This window comes from Nanorana parkeri, unplaced genomic scaffold (genome assembly GCF_000935625.1).
Source record: "Nanorana parkeri isolate BGI_ZX_2015 unplaced genomic scaffold, ASM93562v1 scaffold77, whole genome shotgun sequence".
Lineage (NCBI taxonomy): Eukaryota > Metazoa > Chordata > Amphibia > Anura > Dicroglossidae > Nanorana > Nanorana parkeri.
Window position 1 is genome coordinate 2249316 of NW_017306345.1, and position 15497 is coordinate 2264812.

General features: G+C 39.5%; 1 protein-coding gene across 1 annotated transcript in view; it reads left to right on the forward strand.

Annotated features, from left to right (window-relative positions):
• Nucleotides 1–15216, forward strand: part of LOC108804897 (gastricsin-like) — a 16206-nt gene extending 990 nt beyond the window's left edge. Inside the window, exons 2-9 of the mRNA XM_018576812.1 lie at nt 4197–4353; nt 4433–4550; nt 8104–8222; nt 9474–9673; nt 12009–12116; nt 13968–14115; nt 14590–14688; nt 15064–15216. Of these exons, the coding sequence (XP_018432314.1) occupies nt 4197–4353; nt 4433–4550; nt 8104–8222; nt 9474–9673; nt 12009–12116; nt 13968–14115; nt 14590–14688; nt 15064–15216 (1102 nt within the window). The remainder of the gene's footprint in view (nt 1–4196; nt 4354–4432; nt 4551–8103; nt 8223–9473; nt 9674–12008; nt 12117–13967; nt 14116–14589; nt 14689–15063) is intronic.
• Nucleotides 15217–15497: the final 281 nt, after the last annotated feature.

Genomic DNA, 15497 nt, shown 5'->3' on the forward strand with positions numbered 1-15497 from the left:
TGCCCTCTACAGGAAAAATGATCATTATTATTATATATCATTATGACAGGTATTTATATAGCACCCACAATGTATGCAACATTTTACCATACTGTACTTTCAAATCAGTCCATGCCCTCAATGAGCTTATGTCACTAGCTGACATGCATGCATACTGTACACACACATATACATACAAGGGCCAATTCTGACAGGAGCCAAATAACCTACCACCATGTCTGGTGATTTATAATAGTCAAAAAGTAGACTGATACAAAGTGTATTCTCAGCCTTTAAAATTGACTTGTAGGTAAAAACTAACATTTGGCTGTTTAACAATTGTTTATGCAAATTATTGCGTTAAGATTCTCAGCTCCTGTAGTATATCAGGCCATGTGGAAAGGGCATCCCTTGACCCTCTTATCTGCACTACCTCACAGTTCCTTGCTCCTCTGCAGCCAGGGCTGATATAAGCTATGTTGGTGACCCGTGTGTGTGGTGATGTCACTGCCCCAGTGACATGACAGTGCTCAGGCTTAGTAACTGGCAAAGTCAAAGAGGAGCAGGTAGCCGGCTTCAATATACCCATATGTACCAGCAACAGAGAAGCAAGTTGCTGTGAGGAAGCTCTGGTAAGGTAAGTATATGAGGGTTGGGGGAGGCCCATTCCAGAAACACTACCACGTTCCCAAACATGTGCAAAGTTTCACTCTGATGTGTAATTGCAATTAAAGCTGAATAAACCTACCTAGCTGATCATACACTTATGTTCCCTGCGCAGGGTCAAATGTGTAGTGCACTTTGCAAATCCAAAAACTGTTTCCTTTACGACCCCTGTTCCTGTAAGGTGTAGTACAGAATGCACACACCAAACATTTTCAAAAATAACCTGAATTAAAAGAAATAAATGTGACTTGCTCATTAAGCTATAAAACACGCATGCGTTAAGCTAAAAGACATATAAAAAAAGTTCACTATGCTATTGCATAAACAAAAGTCAACATATGTGCAAGTGTTTATCAAGGGAATATGTGTTCCAAGCACCAGTGCATAAAACTCATATGCTGACTAGTGATTGATCTTTTGAGCATGCGCACAAAGATCCTAAGATCCAAAGATAGTACAATAAACCCACACATACAAGCATACTGATGCTTATTAGACATAAATATTCTTTACTGTATTCTCTGATAGCCATGGAACTTGATGCGGTTTTATTCCTAAAGCGTATGCACTTCTAAAAATGGTAACATCACTTAGACTGAAAATCTCATATTTATTTTAAACACACCACAAATTAGCTGGTGTACATTTAAATGCTGAAGCATACACATGATTGCAAAGCATGCTTGTTACTAAATTCCACGTTTACTGTATCCTGTGCAGGTGCATTGACGCACATCACATAAGAATAATAAAGTTTGTAAGCATTTGAATGTTGGCACTGCATTAACTCACAATTATATGTGCATATCTGTTAGTAAAACAGGCCCATTGAGTTCTATTGTCTTGTCAGTTAAATGATAAGAGGACCAAGGGAGCACTATTTTTGGTATGTGCTTAGGGTATCAGTTGGCCCTAATAATAATTTACATTGATGGTGTCATAAGATTGCTGGGTCTAAGAAAATGATTGTATGAATGACCACAAGTATGGTGGCTGCCTTGTTGTCACACAGTGCTGCATAATGGATGAAAAGTGGCCCTAGGCAAACAGCAACTGCGCAATGGCGTATGTATTAGATCACTTTCTTTCATTACGAAGACAAAAATATTTTAAAATATTTTTAAAATATAGCTTTTTTTCTAAACAAAATAAAAAAAATGTATTCTTCCATTTTTGATCAACCGGGACCATTATTTTAGACCAAAGGTTTGATTCACACAACTAACGCAACAGTATAAGGACCCTTATTTTAAAAAGTGACAGTTATTTTCTGTCCAATTAGATTTAAAAAATACTGTAAAACGCCCCATGGGGCTGCATTGGGCAGCTTTGCCCAACACAGTCCCAACACATAGATAAGGCAATTTTCCTTATGTCCTATTAGTTCAGTTCACACCAATGCGCTGCTTGGTGTGCACTGAAAATAAGTAGGACATGTTGCATTTTTGCGCAGCACTTTATGACACACTAAAACACATCACAACACACTGTAAAGTTTACCAAAGTTAGAAAAGGGAAAAAAGCAAGCACTGCGATGTGTTGTACAATGCACACCACACACCAATGGCAGGCATTGTGTGCGCCTTGACACATGTCTGCTGGAGTGAATGGTGTGAATAGGCCCTAAAAGCCTTATCCTTTGGGATTTGAGTATACAATGTCCATTTGCCTAGGAAGATAGCATGTCAATGTTGTTCTTTATGTTACTCCCTTAAATATATATTTGTGAACTTCTTGATTACACCTTTTTCTTCCTGTTTTTCTCTAGAAAAAGGTCTACATGCAATCAAGTATCCTATTGATGAAAAATGTATCTTATTTTTGTATAATTTAGGTGTAAAAAATCAAATCATCTCTGAAATCATACTGACACTGTCCTTTCTTCTGGAGGGTGGCTACTTTTGTTCCCCATGGTTCCTGTGTGTGTTCACTCCCAGGATGGACTACAATCTTACATTTAGGGGTCTATTCACTAAGCTGCTGAAGGATCTGGCCGTAGCTTCGGCTGATCCTTCGGCTAGCTTCGGCTCCAGACCCCTTCGGTTCAGTAGTTACCTGGTAACCAGGGACGCCATCTGTCATTACTCTCCCGGACGCTCTGGGAGTCTAATACGGCTCCCGGCCGCTCGGGAGAGAAACACTTTCTCCCAGAAAGGTTCACTCTGCTCCATCGAGCAGAGTAAACCTTTTTCCTGCTCGTTTTTTTTTTTCCCCTCTGACATCGGAGCCGGTGGCTGCCGTCAGAATAAAAAAAAAATCACCATAGGAATGCATAGCTAGATTCCTATTGGCTATTTCAATTTGCAATAGCCAATAGCAAACTAGCTATTGCATCCGCCCACTGCTGCTGTCAACCTAGGGTGACAGGTCCCCCTCTGGTGATTGACAGCAGCAGAGGGCGGGTGCAATAGCTAGTTTGCTAATAGCTAGTTTATATGTTTTTCTATTCTGCTCGGTACCACAGAGGTACCGAGCAGAGCATGTTCGGCCGACCCGAAGCCAGATGAAGCCACCCAATGTACGGCTGATTTCAGCCGATATACGGCTGGAATCCGCCGTACCAGCCTAAAGTGAATAGCCGAACAGCGTTCGGTTCACATCGCTTCGGGTCGGTTAGTCAATCGGCTGCCTACGGCAGCTTAGTGAATAGACCCCTTAGTTTACTAATTTGTATTGAGATTGTACTCCAACATGGGAGTGAGTTTGGAGCGGTGGCTACTTTACAACACACACAGGGACCATAGGAAACAAAAGTTGCCACCCTCCAGAAGGAAGGACAGTGTTAGCATGAATTCAGAGATGATTTGAGGATCCACAGCAGAGTCACACACAAGAAAAGCTAGACTTTTGTTAGTAGTTATGGTACTTGAATGCATTTGTAAAATGTAACTCCTGAGTTTAGTGTCACTTTAAGTACTATGCACTTCCATCTCTACGAGCAGGGCCTTAGCTGCCTTAGGCACACCCGAAAGAGTACACCCTTTTGTATAAGCTCCTCCTCTTCTATGATGTATATTTTAGTGCTAAAATTAGAAAGTGCTACTGGAGGGTATGCTGTCTGCTTTCCATTCACAGCTAATGTTTTTAACTCTATAGAGAAAACGAAAGGAGAGGTAGTGATTTTACTGACTCCTTTCAACATCCCCTGTATACACTTCTCCCATTGATAATTTTCTGAATTTAGCCAAAAATGGCCAGAGAATAACAGAAAAGGGAAACAAAATAAGTAATACGTACTGCAAATGTTGAGGTTTGGTGCTGCTCCCTACCCGACTGCTGTAGGCACTGGTTCAGGATTGCTAATATTTTTAATGCAGCCCTACTACGGGGACAAGTTCCTTATTTTACACTGAAATCTATGTATTTTTACGATATGACTGAATATGTAGGTAAAACAGACATCAAAAATACTAATATTTTTATTTTACACATATTAAAAAAATCTGTGCACAGTTGGGTGAATGTGCACAAGCAAATAGATTGCCACTTATGGCTGAGAACAAAAAAAATTGAAAATAAAACACCAAACAACTTTCAACTGTTTCTTTCAGGGTCCCTCTGAAAAGATACAAGTCAGCCCGAGAAAACATGCGTGAAAAAGGAGTCCTGGATACTTTTATGAAATCACACAAAAGAGAACCTGCACTAAAATACCACTTCAGTCAAAAATTTGATTTTGCTGTAGCTTATGAGCCAATGTATATGGATGTAAGTTCTGCAGGTTTTGTGCACAGTAAAATGCTTATAAGGAGATACTGTATATATAACAAACTATTTCTATATTTAGACATATTACTATGGAGAGATCAGCATAGGAACACCACCCCAAAACTTCCTGGTATTGTTTGATACTGGATCATCCAACCTTTGGGTTCCATCCGCCTCCTGTCAAAGTGCTGCTTGCAGTAAGTAATGTGCATAATGGTGCAGTATAAACAAAAAATAGAAAAAATTACTATAGTAACAAATGGAAAACAAATATTATAGGATGTTCTGCTTCCTGCATTTTCATAGGAATATAATGTGGCCTGCATTTCTCACTGTAGCATTAAACAACTGGTTAGTACAATTTTAGTCATCTGAGGGGCTTTGAGCTCAGTTAGTATTTACTTCTATTACATGCACAATTTCTGTATGCAGAAAGAGCAATGATGGCTTCTAATTTAGTCAAAAGTAGAACTTAAGTCTTCAGCTAATCTTTCCAAACTGCCAGACAGGCTTGCTATAAACTCCAGCATCCTTAAATTAAAGTATTTGGCTTTTCTTTCTGAATACAATCATTGTGACCAGTAGCAGAACTATCGACATAGCGAACCAGGCGGCCGCTATGGGGCCCGGGGCACAGCGGGACCCAGTCAGGACGAGGAACAAAGGGGTCCCACTGATGCCATGTGGGCGCCTGGTTCGCTATGGCATTGCAGGCTGCTGGCTGTCACTGGCCGATGTGTTTTCTGGTCTTTTTATTGCCATTGCATCCTTTCTTGATACCTATGGCCATATGAGGAAAATCGACTCCCTGTGATACTTGTGGTGTTAAGTTATCCACTTTTTTGGATGAACATTTTAATACTCTTTGGAGAATCATGTAATCTCGCTAGTTTTAACAGTTGATTGAAGGGTAGTCAGCTCTGGATGCCAGTTTGCATAGGGAAGGATATTATTTTATGCCTTTTACTCTCATGTATATGTTTTACTATTATGTATCAATAAAGGAACTTGTTTTTATGTACATATGTGGTAATCATCAGTGGTGTTCTCTGATACCGTTGAAACTCCCCCTTCTCCCCTTTGCTTATTTTGTTACTGTATTGGGTGTGGTATCTTTGTGGCCTTCCAAGCAATTCCAGTGTGTTATATTAATGAGAGAGATAGGGGATGAATTAAGGTGCCCATACACCTTACGATTATCGGACGATTTTCGTATGCGATCGACTTTTCGTACGACAATCGTATGTGTGCATTGCAGTGTCTGACCGACAGTACTGTACAATCGTACGACTTTTGACGGTCAAGCATGTTTGAAAACTTTGCTAGATCGTACGATTGTTGTAAGGTTGCTGGCGTTTCCGTCCGTCAAAAGTCGTACGATCTACACTGCGCTTGCGTTAACGAAAATACGGCAAATCAATTACCGCATTTCGTCCAGGTGCTTTTAGTTAATTACGGCTAAATTAATCTTGCGATCATCGAGGCAGGATGGGGCTGCCATACGAAAATCGTACAACTATTCGATCATCAGACGAAAAGTTTCGTCCGATAAGCGTAAGGTGTATGGGCACCTTTACTTACAGGGTTGTTCACAAAAGGGTGAAGAGTTTGGAGAAGGCAGGAGAGGTGAACAATCTAGGCCAAAATAACTGAACTGGAAAGGGAGCTGAATTGGAGAATTGTTCCAAACCAGCTATGTTGTACTAGATTGTTCACTTCTCCTGCATTCTCCAAACTCTTCAGCCTTTTGTGAATGACCCTGTCAATTTTTATTTTGTAAGGAGACCTCCACTTAGCTTAGCGAATGAGGTAAAGCTCTGCTGACTTATGTCATCCAATCATGTGCAAGCAAAAATACTTTTTTTGTAAATTTCCTTGCACATGATTGGGTATGCAAAGTGATATTTCTCACCACACTCATCAAGCTAGTTTTGTCTTTTGTTCCACCATGAAAGCATGCAAAATCTGGATACCAGACATAATTGATCTTTACCTTAAGAAGAGTAAAGGCCTGCTCACACCATGTGCGGTCAGGCTGTGCTGGCCATTTTTTCAAGCTCAGCCAGAACGCAAGACAAGGCAATTTGCCTTGTCATGGGTGGATACCACCATTGCGTGTGCATGTCCACAAAGTACGGCATGCAGTACTTTTTTGAAGCGCCCAGCAGTGACACGCAGTACAACTGTATCGCACTGCAATGTGGCCATATAATTTAAGGAAATGTCACTTGTGACATTTCAAAAAAGTTCTAAACAAAAAAAAACAGTGCTCGATCAAGTGCATTGGCACTGTCCAAGCACACACACGCAGTTGAGCACGGCTGCTAGTGTGAACAAGCTCTAAAAGAACAAAGCATCTTATTGCATATAACAATTGTTTAATTACTCTGACACATATTATTAAATGGATTTGCCAGAAACTTGGAGCTAATTTTAAAGTATTTAGACAAGTCTTGGCCTACTGGTATATTTCAGTTCTTCTATATGCAGCAAATTGCATTGTAAGATCACATCTCTTTTAGGCCTCATTCACACCTAGGTGTGTACATAAATTCCCATTAATTTCAATAGCCCCCATTCACACCTTGGCGTTTTGTCGTAAGCTTCAAAATGCCTGTCGCTCAAAAAAGTTCCTGAGCTTTTTTGGGTGTTTTTGCACACGTTTGGTCCTATAGACTGCAATGGAAAAACCTGAAAAACGAGTGATCCATATTTCTATGCGCATTTGTGTGCATTTCCCCCCACCCGCATTGACCGCAATGTTTTTGATCTGCTATTCAAGATGCGCATGTTAATATACGTGCATCTAACACCTAGGCGTAAATGCAGCCTAAAAGGGATGCATTGCTGCTCTAGAAAATACATGGGTCTATTCACAAAGCTGCCGAGGGCAGCCGAGTGAATGACCGATCAGAAGTGAAGTGAGCCGAACACTGTTCGGCTATTCACTTCAGGTTGGTACGGCTGATTTCAGCCGTATATCGTCTGAAATCAGCCGTACATCGGCTTGCTTCGTGTGGCTTCGGATCAGCCGAACATGATATTATATGAGTAACACTAATGTTAAAAGTTAACTTTGAACAACTTTTCCTTTTTAAAATTAGCAAAAGTGTGCAGTGAACAAAAATTTTGCCTGGAAAAAATATATTTTTGATATGATAAATCATACTGTATTTTTCTCTTAAATGTATCATTAATATTATTACAAATAAATATTGTTTGTAATGTTTACATTATGCCCCATACATCAGTGCTCAGAGTGGGCAGGCAGGGGCATGCACTGGGAGCCAATTACGTGAGCTGCCTGCAAACATACCAACAAGGAACAAGCAGATTGAGCAGAAAGATGATCTCATCAGATTTTTTTTTTATGGCCCATCTGTGTAATTAGATGTTTGCCTGGAGTTCAGCCATCATTTGTAAAAAAACAACCAAAATATTTTTAGGGCGTTCCTTCTAATAAATGAAATCAAACCATAATTTAACTTTAGTAGAGCCAAAGGAAATCTCACCGCCATCAGGACTCCCCAGGTGCTGGTCTCTATGAATAAGCCTACGGGTGAAACATGTGAGATGTTGTAGCTGGTTGGGGGTGTGCGGTGCTAGTATTTGTTGCTTTATACACTTTTATTCACTGTTACACTGGATTTACTGTGAATTTCAATAAAGTCTGAAGTATTGGAATTCTCTGCATAGCGCGGTCTGTTCGTATACTGCTACATAATTTAACTTTATTCTTTTTTTATGCAGGCAACCACAATATGTTCAATCCCAGCCAGTCCTCCACATATTCCTCCAATAACCAGCAATTCACTATGTCCTATGGCAGTGGCAGTGTCAGTGGTGTCTTTGGTTATGACACTGTGTCTGTAAGTAAACTGAGATTGAAGTGTATTTTAAAATTCATCTGTGCTGACAAAAAATATGTAGGCAGCCATTGCTGACCTTCTTCCAAAAATGCTAGTTACATTGCTGTTTCTAGCTTCAGTACTTTAAATCATTGACATGGAACAGGTGTGCAGATTTACAAAATGAGGCTAAAGTCAAAGCTCTTGATGTGTATACTTTAATATCAGCAACACAAATATTGAAGCTTTTGCATCCTCAGTGAAAAACAGGCATCTAATATTTTTAGAAGGAATGGTCAGCAATGGCAGTCTACATATTCCCTCAGTTCATGTGCCCCTAAACTACTTGCCATCTGGCCACTGTAATTAAACGGCCGGACAGCTTGCACTTGGGAGCAGGTGGACATTTTTAACCAAATTTTCCTGTTCCCACTCTCACAAAAAAGCGGGAAACTTTGAACAGCCGGCGATGGCTGTACCATACAAGCGTTCAGGCAGCTATAGAGCCAATCCTTTGTATGGTGCTGGGGAGGTGTGCGGAGCATGATCTCTGCTTCATCAGCTACTTTGGGGTCCCTAGGTGACATTGGGGGTCTAAAAGACCCCCAATGTCACCAAAAAGAGGACCAGTCACTGTATCTGTGCTATCACATAGGGGGCTGTTAACACTATGCTGATGAGCAGTTACCGGCACCAATAACTGTTAACACTAAACCAATGAACGATAAAAGCTTCTGAAGTGTCGTCTATGGGGAATTGTGGGTATGGTAGTATTTTGCGATTTCACGGGTGCACGCAATTTTGAGGTATGACATGTTTGAAATCTATTTACCCAACGCGACCAAAGAAATGTAGCAGAATACATTTTGGCCTAAATGTACTTATTTGCAATGTTTCATAACATAACGTATGGTAAACTGTTTTTTTTTTACATTTTCAGTACTTATTTCTTTATATAGTAAAAAATTAAAAACCTCAGTGGTGATTAAATACCATCAAAAGAAAGCTCTATCCGTCCACAAAAAATAATATAAAATTAATTTCAGTATGGCTTTGCATGACGGAATAAATATTAGTCAAAGAACCTCATTGCTGAACACTGAAAAATGGCCTGGACAGTAAGAGGGTTTAACACCCTAGTCATCAAGTGGTTCATATATTTCACATAAACTATGATAAATATGAAAGGTTCAGCAACAGTACTTGCTCTATGTAAATGATTCAATGTAAATATACACTAAAGCTTTTAATACTAGTTATTTCACAACACAGGTTCAAGGACTAACCATCACAAACCAAGAATTTGGACTGACTTACTCAGAGAGTGGCAGCAGTTTCTACTATTCAAAGTTTGATGGTATATTTGGAATGGCATATCCCGCCATGTCTGCAGGGGGTGCAACCACTGCGATGCAAGGAATGTTGCAACAAAACTTGCTTAATAATCCTATTTTCAGCGTCTACATGAGCAGGTAAATAAGAAACCAGCATCACACATGGACTCACACGCTAAGCTGCTCTATTTAATCATTAATACTAGGGATGTTCAGATACCAAGTACATACTCAGTACAAGTACCAGTACAAGTACAGACACTTTTCCAGCTCCTAGACTAGAGAAAAATTCAAAATTTAGGGGGCAGCTGTCATTTTTCAGAAGCATATGGGGCTCCTGGGATTTTTGCATCCCTGTTTTAATGTATGATTTTAAAAATATAAATATATATAAGGGATGCACCGATACTTTTTCCAAGTATTTGTCCAAGTGCTTACAGATACAAATACTGATACATTTTTGTTTATTGTCATGTGACAGTTTTTCTAAAACAATACAGACTAATGATTTCAGGACAGTGGTGGAGAGCTAGAGCCAGGTCCCAGCTGCAACCCTGGTAGTACTCATGAAAATGCCAAGTATCTGCACTGGTGTCTGAACTGGTATCTGAACATCCCTAATTAATACTGTATCAGGCCTATTTAAAGCCTATCTGTGGATAAGGAAAAAAACTCCCCATATAGTGGAGCTATCACCACACTGCAAGGGTTACCCGCTCGTTTTTGTCTCAGGGGATTCTTTAAAGCACTTTTACTTACCTGATCGCCGCTCAACTGTCAGTCGGTGCTAACCTCTCGTCCTTATTTTCAGGCTTTTGGATGTCCTTCAGTGTTTTCTTGTATAATGCAGTACTATGGACCCTGCATTAGACATAATGAAGTAAGCGGGCCTCTGACTGTTAGAGCGGAGGGGGAAAGAGGCTGCAGGCTCTTGGAGTAAGAGGGAGCAAGGATTGGGTTAAATAATCCATAGAATCCATAGAAAAAATCTAGACAAAAACAAGCAGTTAAACCTTGCAGTTCAGGGCTAGCCCCATTGCAAGGGGAAGTTTTATCTGGAGATAGCCTTTAAGTCTCTGGAATATCTGGAAGGAAGATGGGCCTCAAGGGAATGCAGAGGGAATTAAGAATGGCAGGTGAAATTAAATGATTAAAGTGATAGAGTGGGAACCTCTGTGAGGCTTTCATCATTGATCCCATAAGAAAATACTCTTTGCAGAAACATTCTTAGGGAAATTCCCTGTCCCCCATACTCTTTCATATGACACCCCAACACTTACATAATCTTCTTACACAAGACACTGCCTATTCTTTCTCTACCCTCTTCCCATGTCAAGCATATAAACTATTGTAACATATCTTGTATGCATATATGTACTACTAAAGAACATATTCTTTGTGGATCATTTTAATGCAGACACAACAGACTTAAGGGAGGGGAATTGGATGTAATGCCCCATTCACACTAAGCGACATACCTTAGAAGCGGCCGGTATAGCGCGACTGTTTGGGGCGACGTTCCAGCGACAATCCAGCGACAATCCAGCGGCGGTAGCACGTCCTTCACCGTCGGGCTGCATTAACAAATAGAAAAATCGCGCGACATGCGCCAGGTCCTGCAGGCGCAACTTGCGACATGGAGATGTACATTAAGACAGCTCCATTGAAAATCATTGACCAGCGACTTCTCGTGATATCGCGCGGCAAAAATGCGCGATATCACGGCGGAAATCGCGCTGCAATCCACTCAGTGTGAGTGGGGCCTAATGGATGGTCACACTTCCCTCTGCTTGTCTCATATACCATTGTAAATGGTATATAATAGGGTTATGTCACAACATCTGTAACCTTAAAGTGACACTAAACTCAGGAGATAAATCTTAAAAATGCCTTCAAGTACCTTAACTATTAACAAAAATGTATCTTATTTGTATACCACCCAGCTATAAATCCTCAAATCACCTCAGAATTGGTGCTGACACTGTACTTCCTTCTGGAGGGTTGCTACTTTTGTTCCCCATGGTCCCTGTGTGCGTTGTAAACTAGCTACCCCTCCAAGTCATTGCTGTGATGGACTACAATCTCAATACAAATTAGTAAACGTGTGATTGTAGTCCATCATGGGAGCGAGCTTGGAGCGGTGGCTAGTTAACAACGTACACAGGGACCATGGGGAACAAAAGTAGCATAAGTAGCCACCCCCCAGAAGGACAGACAGTGTTAGCATGAATTCAGAGATGATTTAAGGCTCTACAGATGAGTGATACATAAATAAGGTCCAGCTTTGTTAATAGTTAGAGAGCTTGAATGTATTTTTAAGATTTAACTCTTGAGTTTAGTGTCACTTTAAACCAGACTCAGCTAGCAGAGTTCATTTTAAGAATTTATGGCCAAAACAGAGCACTTTATGTCTCTTACAGTGCCTCCTGCAATATTCATAGAAATGTTTTGTGTTTTTTTCCCCCATGTTTAGTCAGTCTGGTGAGGTGATTTTCGGTGGGGTTGATAACAGCTTGTATTCTGGGCAGATCCAATGGGCCCCAGTCACTCAACAAGTTTATTGGCAGATTGGTATTGATGCGTAAGTAACTTATCATCTTTGTTTTTATAACCTTCAGTAATCATGAAGTAATTACATTATGGCTGGTAATGATTACAATTTTTGTGTTCGATTAATCAACATTTTTTAAAATCGATTAATTATAACGCACATACAGATCCAACTACATTGGCCTATACACATACAGCACAGCAATGAAGTAATAAAATGAACTAGGATCACACTAATCCAGCACGTTATTAATCTCACGTGCCCTACTCAATAATATTTTTATAATATTATTATTTTGTATTTTTATGTATTTTTAAAACTTACATGAGCGGTCTAAAGAAATGAGTGTGCAGGGCTTTCACTTCTTACCATGGTTACAGAGGCGCTTATGTCTGGAAGGTGTGCTAACAAGACATTTCTTTGGACTATAGTAATCAATCTTTTTTAATCTTTCATTTCTGCAGAACAAAAATGAAAATTACCAGATTATTACCAGATTATCCATTTTCTTTGTTGGCACACTTTTCATACATATGCCTCTTAGGTTGAAAAAGGTGACATGTCTGTCTAATTCAACCTTTCACAAACTACAGCTTTTTAGGTTACGAGATAGTAAAAAACAAACTACCAATTCAAGTATTACCGCTCTTACCCTAAAAAAGCTTCTTACTATACTGATTATAAAGATTCCATTAGCTCATATGCAGCTAATGTGTCTGTTCTTTTCACAGTCCATGAGAAGTATTGTTAATCTGCCAAATGTTTATAGCTGAACGCTAGGCAGATATAAAAGACAGAAATGAATACAAGCATTGTAAGTACCTGAATTGACCTGGCATCAGCAGCTTGCAGTCCCTAAAAAGCCATTTGGAGTGTGAAAGAAAGAAGCAGTTCAAGAAGCCAATCAGTTCATGTGATGACAAGAAGCATGCTGATAATAAGAGAAAGCAGAATGACAGAGAGATAAGATCATCACTGTGCTGCTTCTCTTTTTACTGTCCAGTCACATGCTGCATGAGTGAGTAGGGAGGAGGTGCTGGAGCACAAACTTTCTCTAGTCGAATAGGAGCAATATTTGAGCCTGATGACTTGGTTCCAGCAGCTCTTCACAAAATGGGAGGGATGGGAGGGCTACAGAAGAAGGGGATGCCCAGACCGAGGAATATACGTGAAGATGAAAAAAGAGCGCCAGGTAATCGTAAAAAGCTTTTTACTCGTACAACTGATAAACTGCTGGTAAAGATCTTTTCACACAAATGATTTCCACTACTGCCTTAGAAATAGGATTGTGTGCAGGGGCTGTAAATTTCGAGTCCATCAATGTCCTATTTTTCATTGTTTAAGCCCTAATGAGGGGGGATTCCTGAACCAGAAATGCGTTGGCTGTGCATATCTTTATGTAGCCATTTGTTAATCCACTGAAGTCTTTTTTGGACTCTTGAAAAGATTACTCCTGACATGGTATTCACAGTCACAGGCTGGGAAAGATCATAGGAAGTGGGTTGAATAATGCAGACTAAGAATATCTAGTGGCAGAAAAAATAACAAGGGGGAAATCTATGGATTCAAATATGTGATTATTGCAGTAAAAACGGTTGTTATTTATTCTTTAATGGGCTATTCATTTTTACCTTGTTATTTTCGCCTGGAGTTCTGCTTGCAGTTGACCTTGGATATACGTATACATTTTGATTATACCACCTCTAAGTTGTCTTCTTTTAAATTGAACACAACCAGCTTTTGCTATTTTTTTTTAAAACTAACAGGGTGATATCAGTGTAAACACCAAGTGAAACATGCGAGTCTTGATTTTAGTTTCAGTTGATTCAGTTTGTAAACCCTAAAGTATTTAGTTTTATATGTTATATATGTGTCACACAGATTCTCAGTCAATGGGCAAGCAACAGGATGGTGCAGCCAAGGTTGCCAGGCAATTGTAGATACTGGAACCTCTCCTCTGACTATCCCTCAACAATATATGGGTACTCTGCTGCAGTATATGGGAGCCCAGCAAGGCCAGAATGGACAGGTAATTTAATATGATATTAAAGAAAAAACATACACGTGTCATACTTTCCTTGCTGTGTTTTTTAATCAATGGGATCAATGACTGACCTAATATAAATCAGTTGTGTAGGAAAGCAGTGGCTGACCTAAGGGGACCAACTATGAGATCCTCCACTGACTACCGCTGTAGGCTCATCATCTGAAGCACTATTCTACCTAGCTCAGTTAGTAAACATTCCTGCAGCTGTCACTAGAAACTTTAACCATAAGCTTTAATATCATGAGCAAAGGACGCAGGACCTTGTAGATGGGGCCTTAGGGTAAGTCTAAAGCAGGAGATAAATCACTGATTCGAAAGAGCACAGGAACATTTAGTTAAAAATAATGAAATGCAACATATATACAGAAAACATGACACAAGAAAGTCATAGGCCAAAACTAAAGTTTTTATGATAAATAATAATAGAAGTTGACATAATTTATTCTTTCATTTCAGTTCCTAGTAAACTGTAACAATGTGCAGAACTTGCCAACAATCAGTTTCACCATAAATGGAGTCCAGTTCCCCATCCCACCTTCAGGATACATTATCCAGGTAATAATCATTTGGTTTTCATAGTGATAATGATAACTAAATCAGGCTTTGTAAATGTTTCATTATTAGTTTTTTTTTTACTTCAGATAAAAAACGTTAAAGTTCTCTTTTCCTTTCCCAGTGAAGTAAGTAAGCTGTGGAGTAGGACTTTTTATCTATCTATCTATCTATCTATCTATCTATCTATCTATCTATCTATCTATCTATCTATTTATCTATCTATCTATTTTTACTTATAGTGTATATGGGCTTGTGGGATGATGCACGGTAACTGAATTTTTAATCCAAGACTCTAAAATACTAGTGTCATTAATACATACAGTATTAATGTTTTAATTCATACATACCAATATATAATTTTTTTTTGTCTTTAAGGATAACGGCTATTGTGCCGTTAGCGTTGAGGAAACCTACCTCCCATCACAGAATGGCCAGCCTCTCTGGATCCTGGGAGATGTATTTTTGAGGCAGTACTATTCCGTCTATGACATGAGCAACAACAGAGTGGGTTTTGCCCAAGCAGCATAAAGCAGCCACTCCCCCCCATAGAGGAACAAAACTTTCTGATGCTTCATATAAATACTTCAGGAACATGTAACAAAAAAATAAAGCAATTCATTTAATAATCTATGTAAGTCTTATAAAGTTTTTTTCAATTTCCTTGTAATATTCTCTGTGGCTAAGCCGTGTTTATAGATGGGGATGCCAGCTAGTTTATTCAAAGTTCGGTTTACCTACAACTTTGTGACTCTCCCACCACCTTCCTACACTTTTAAAGGATAAATGAATGATTAGACATAAAAAAGATG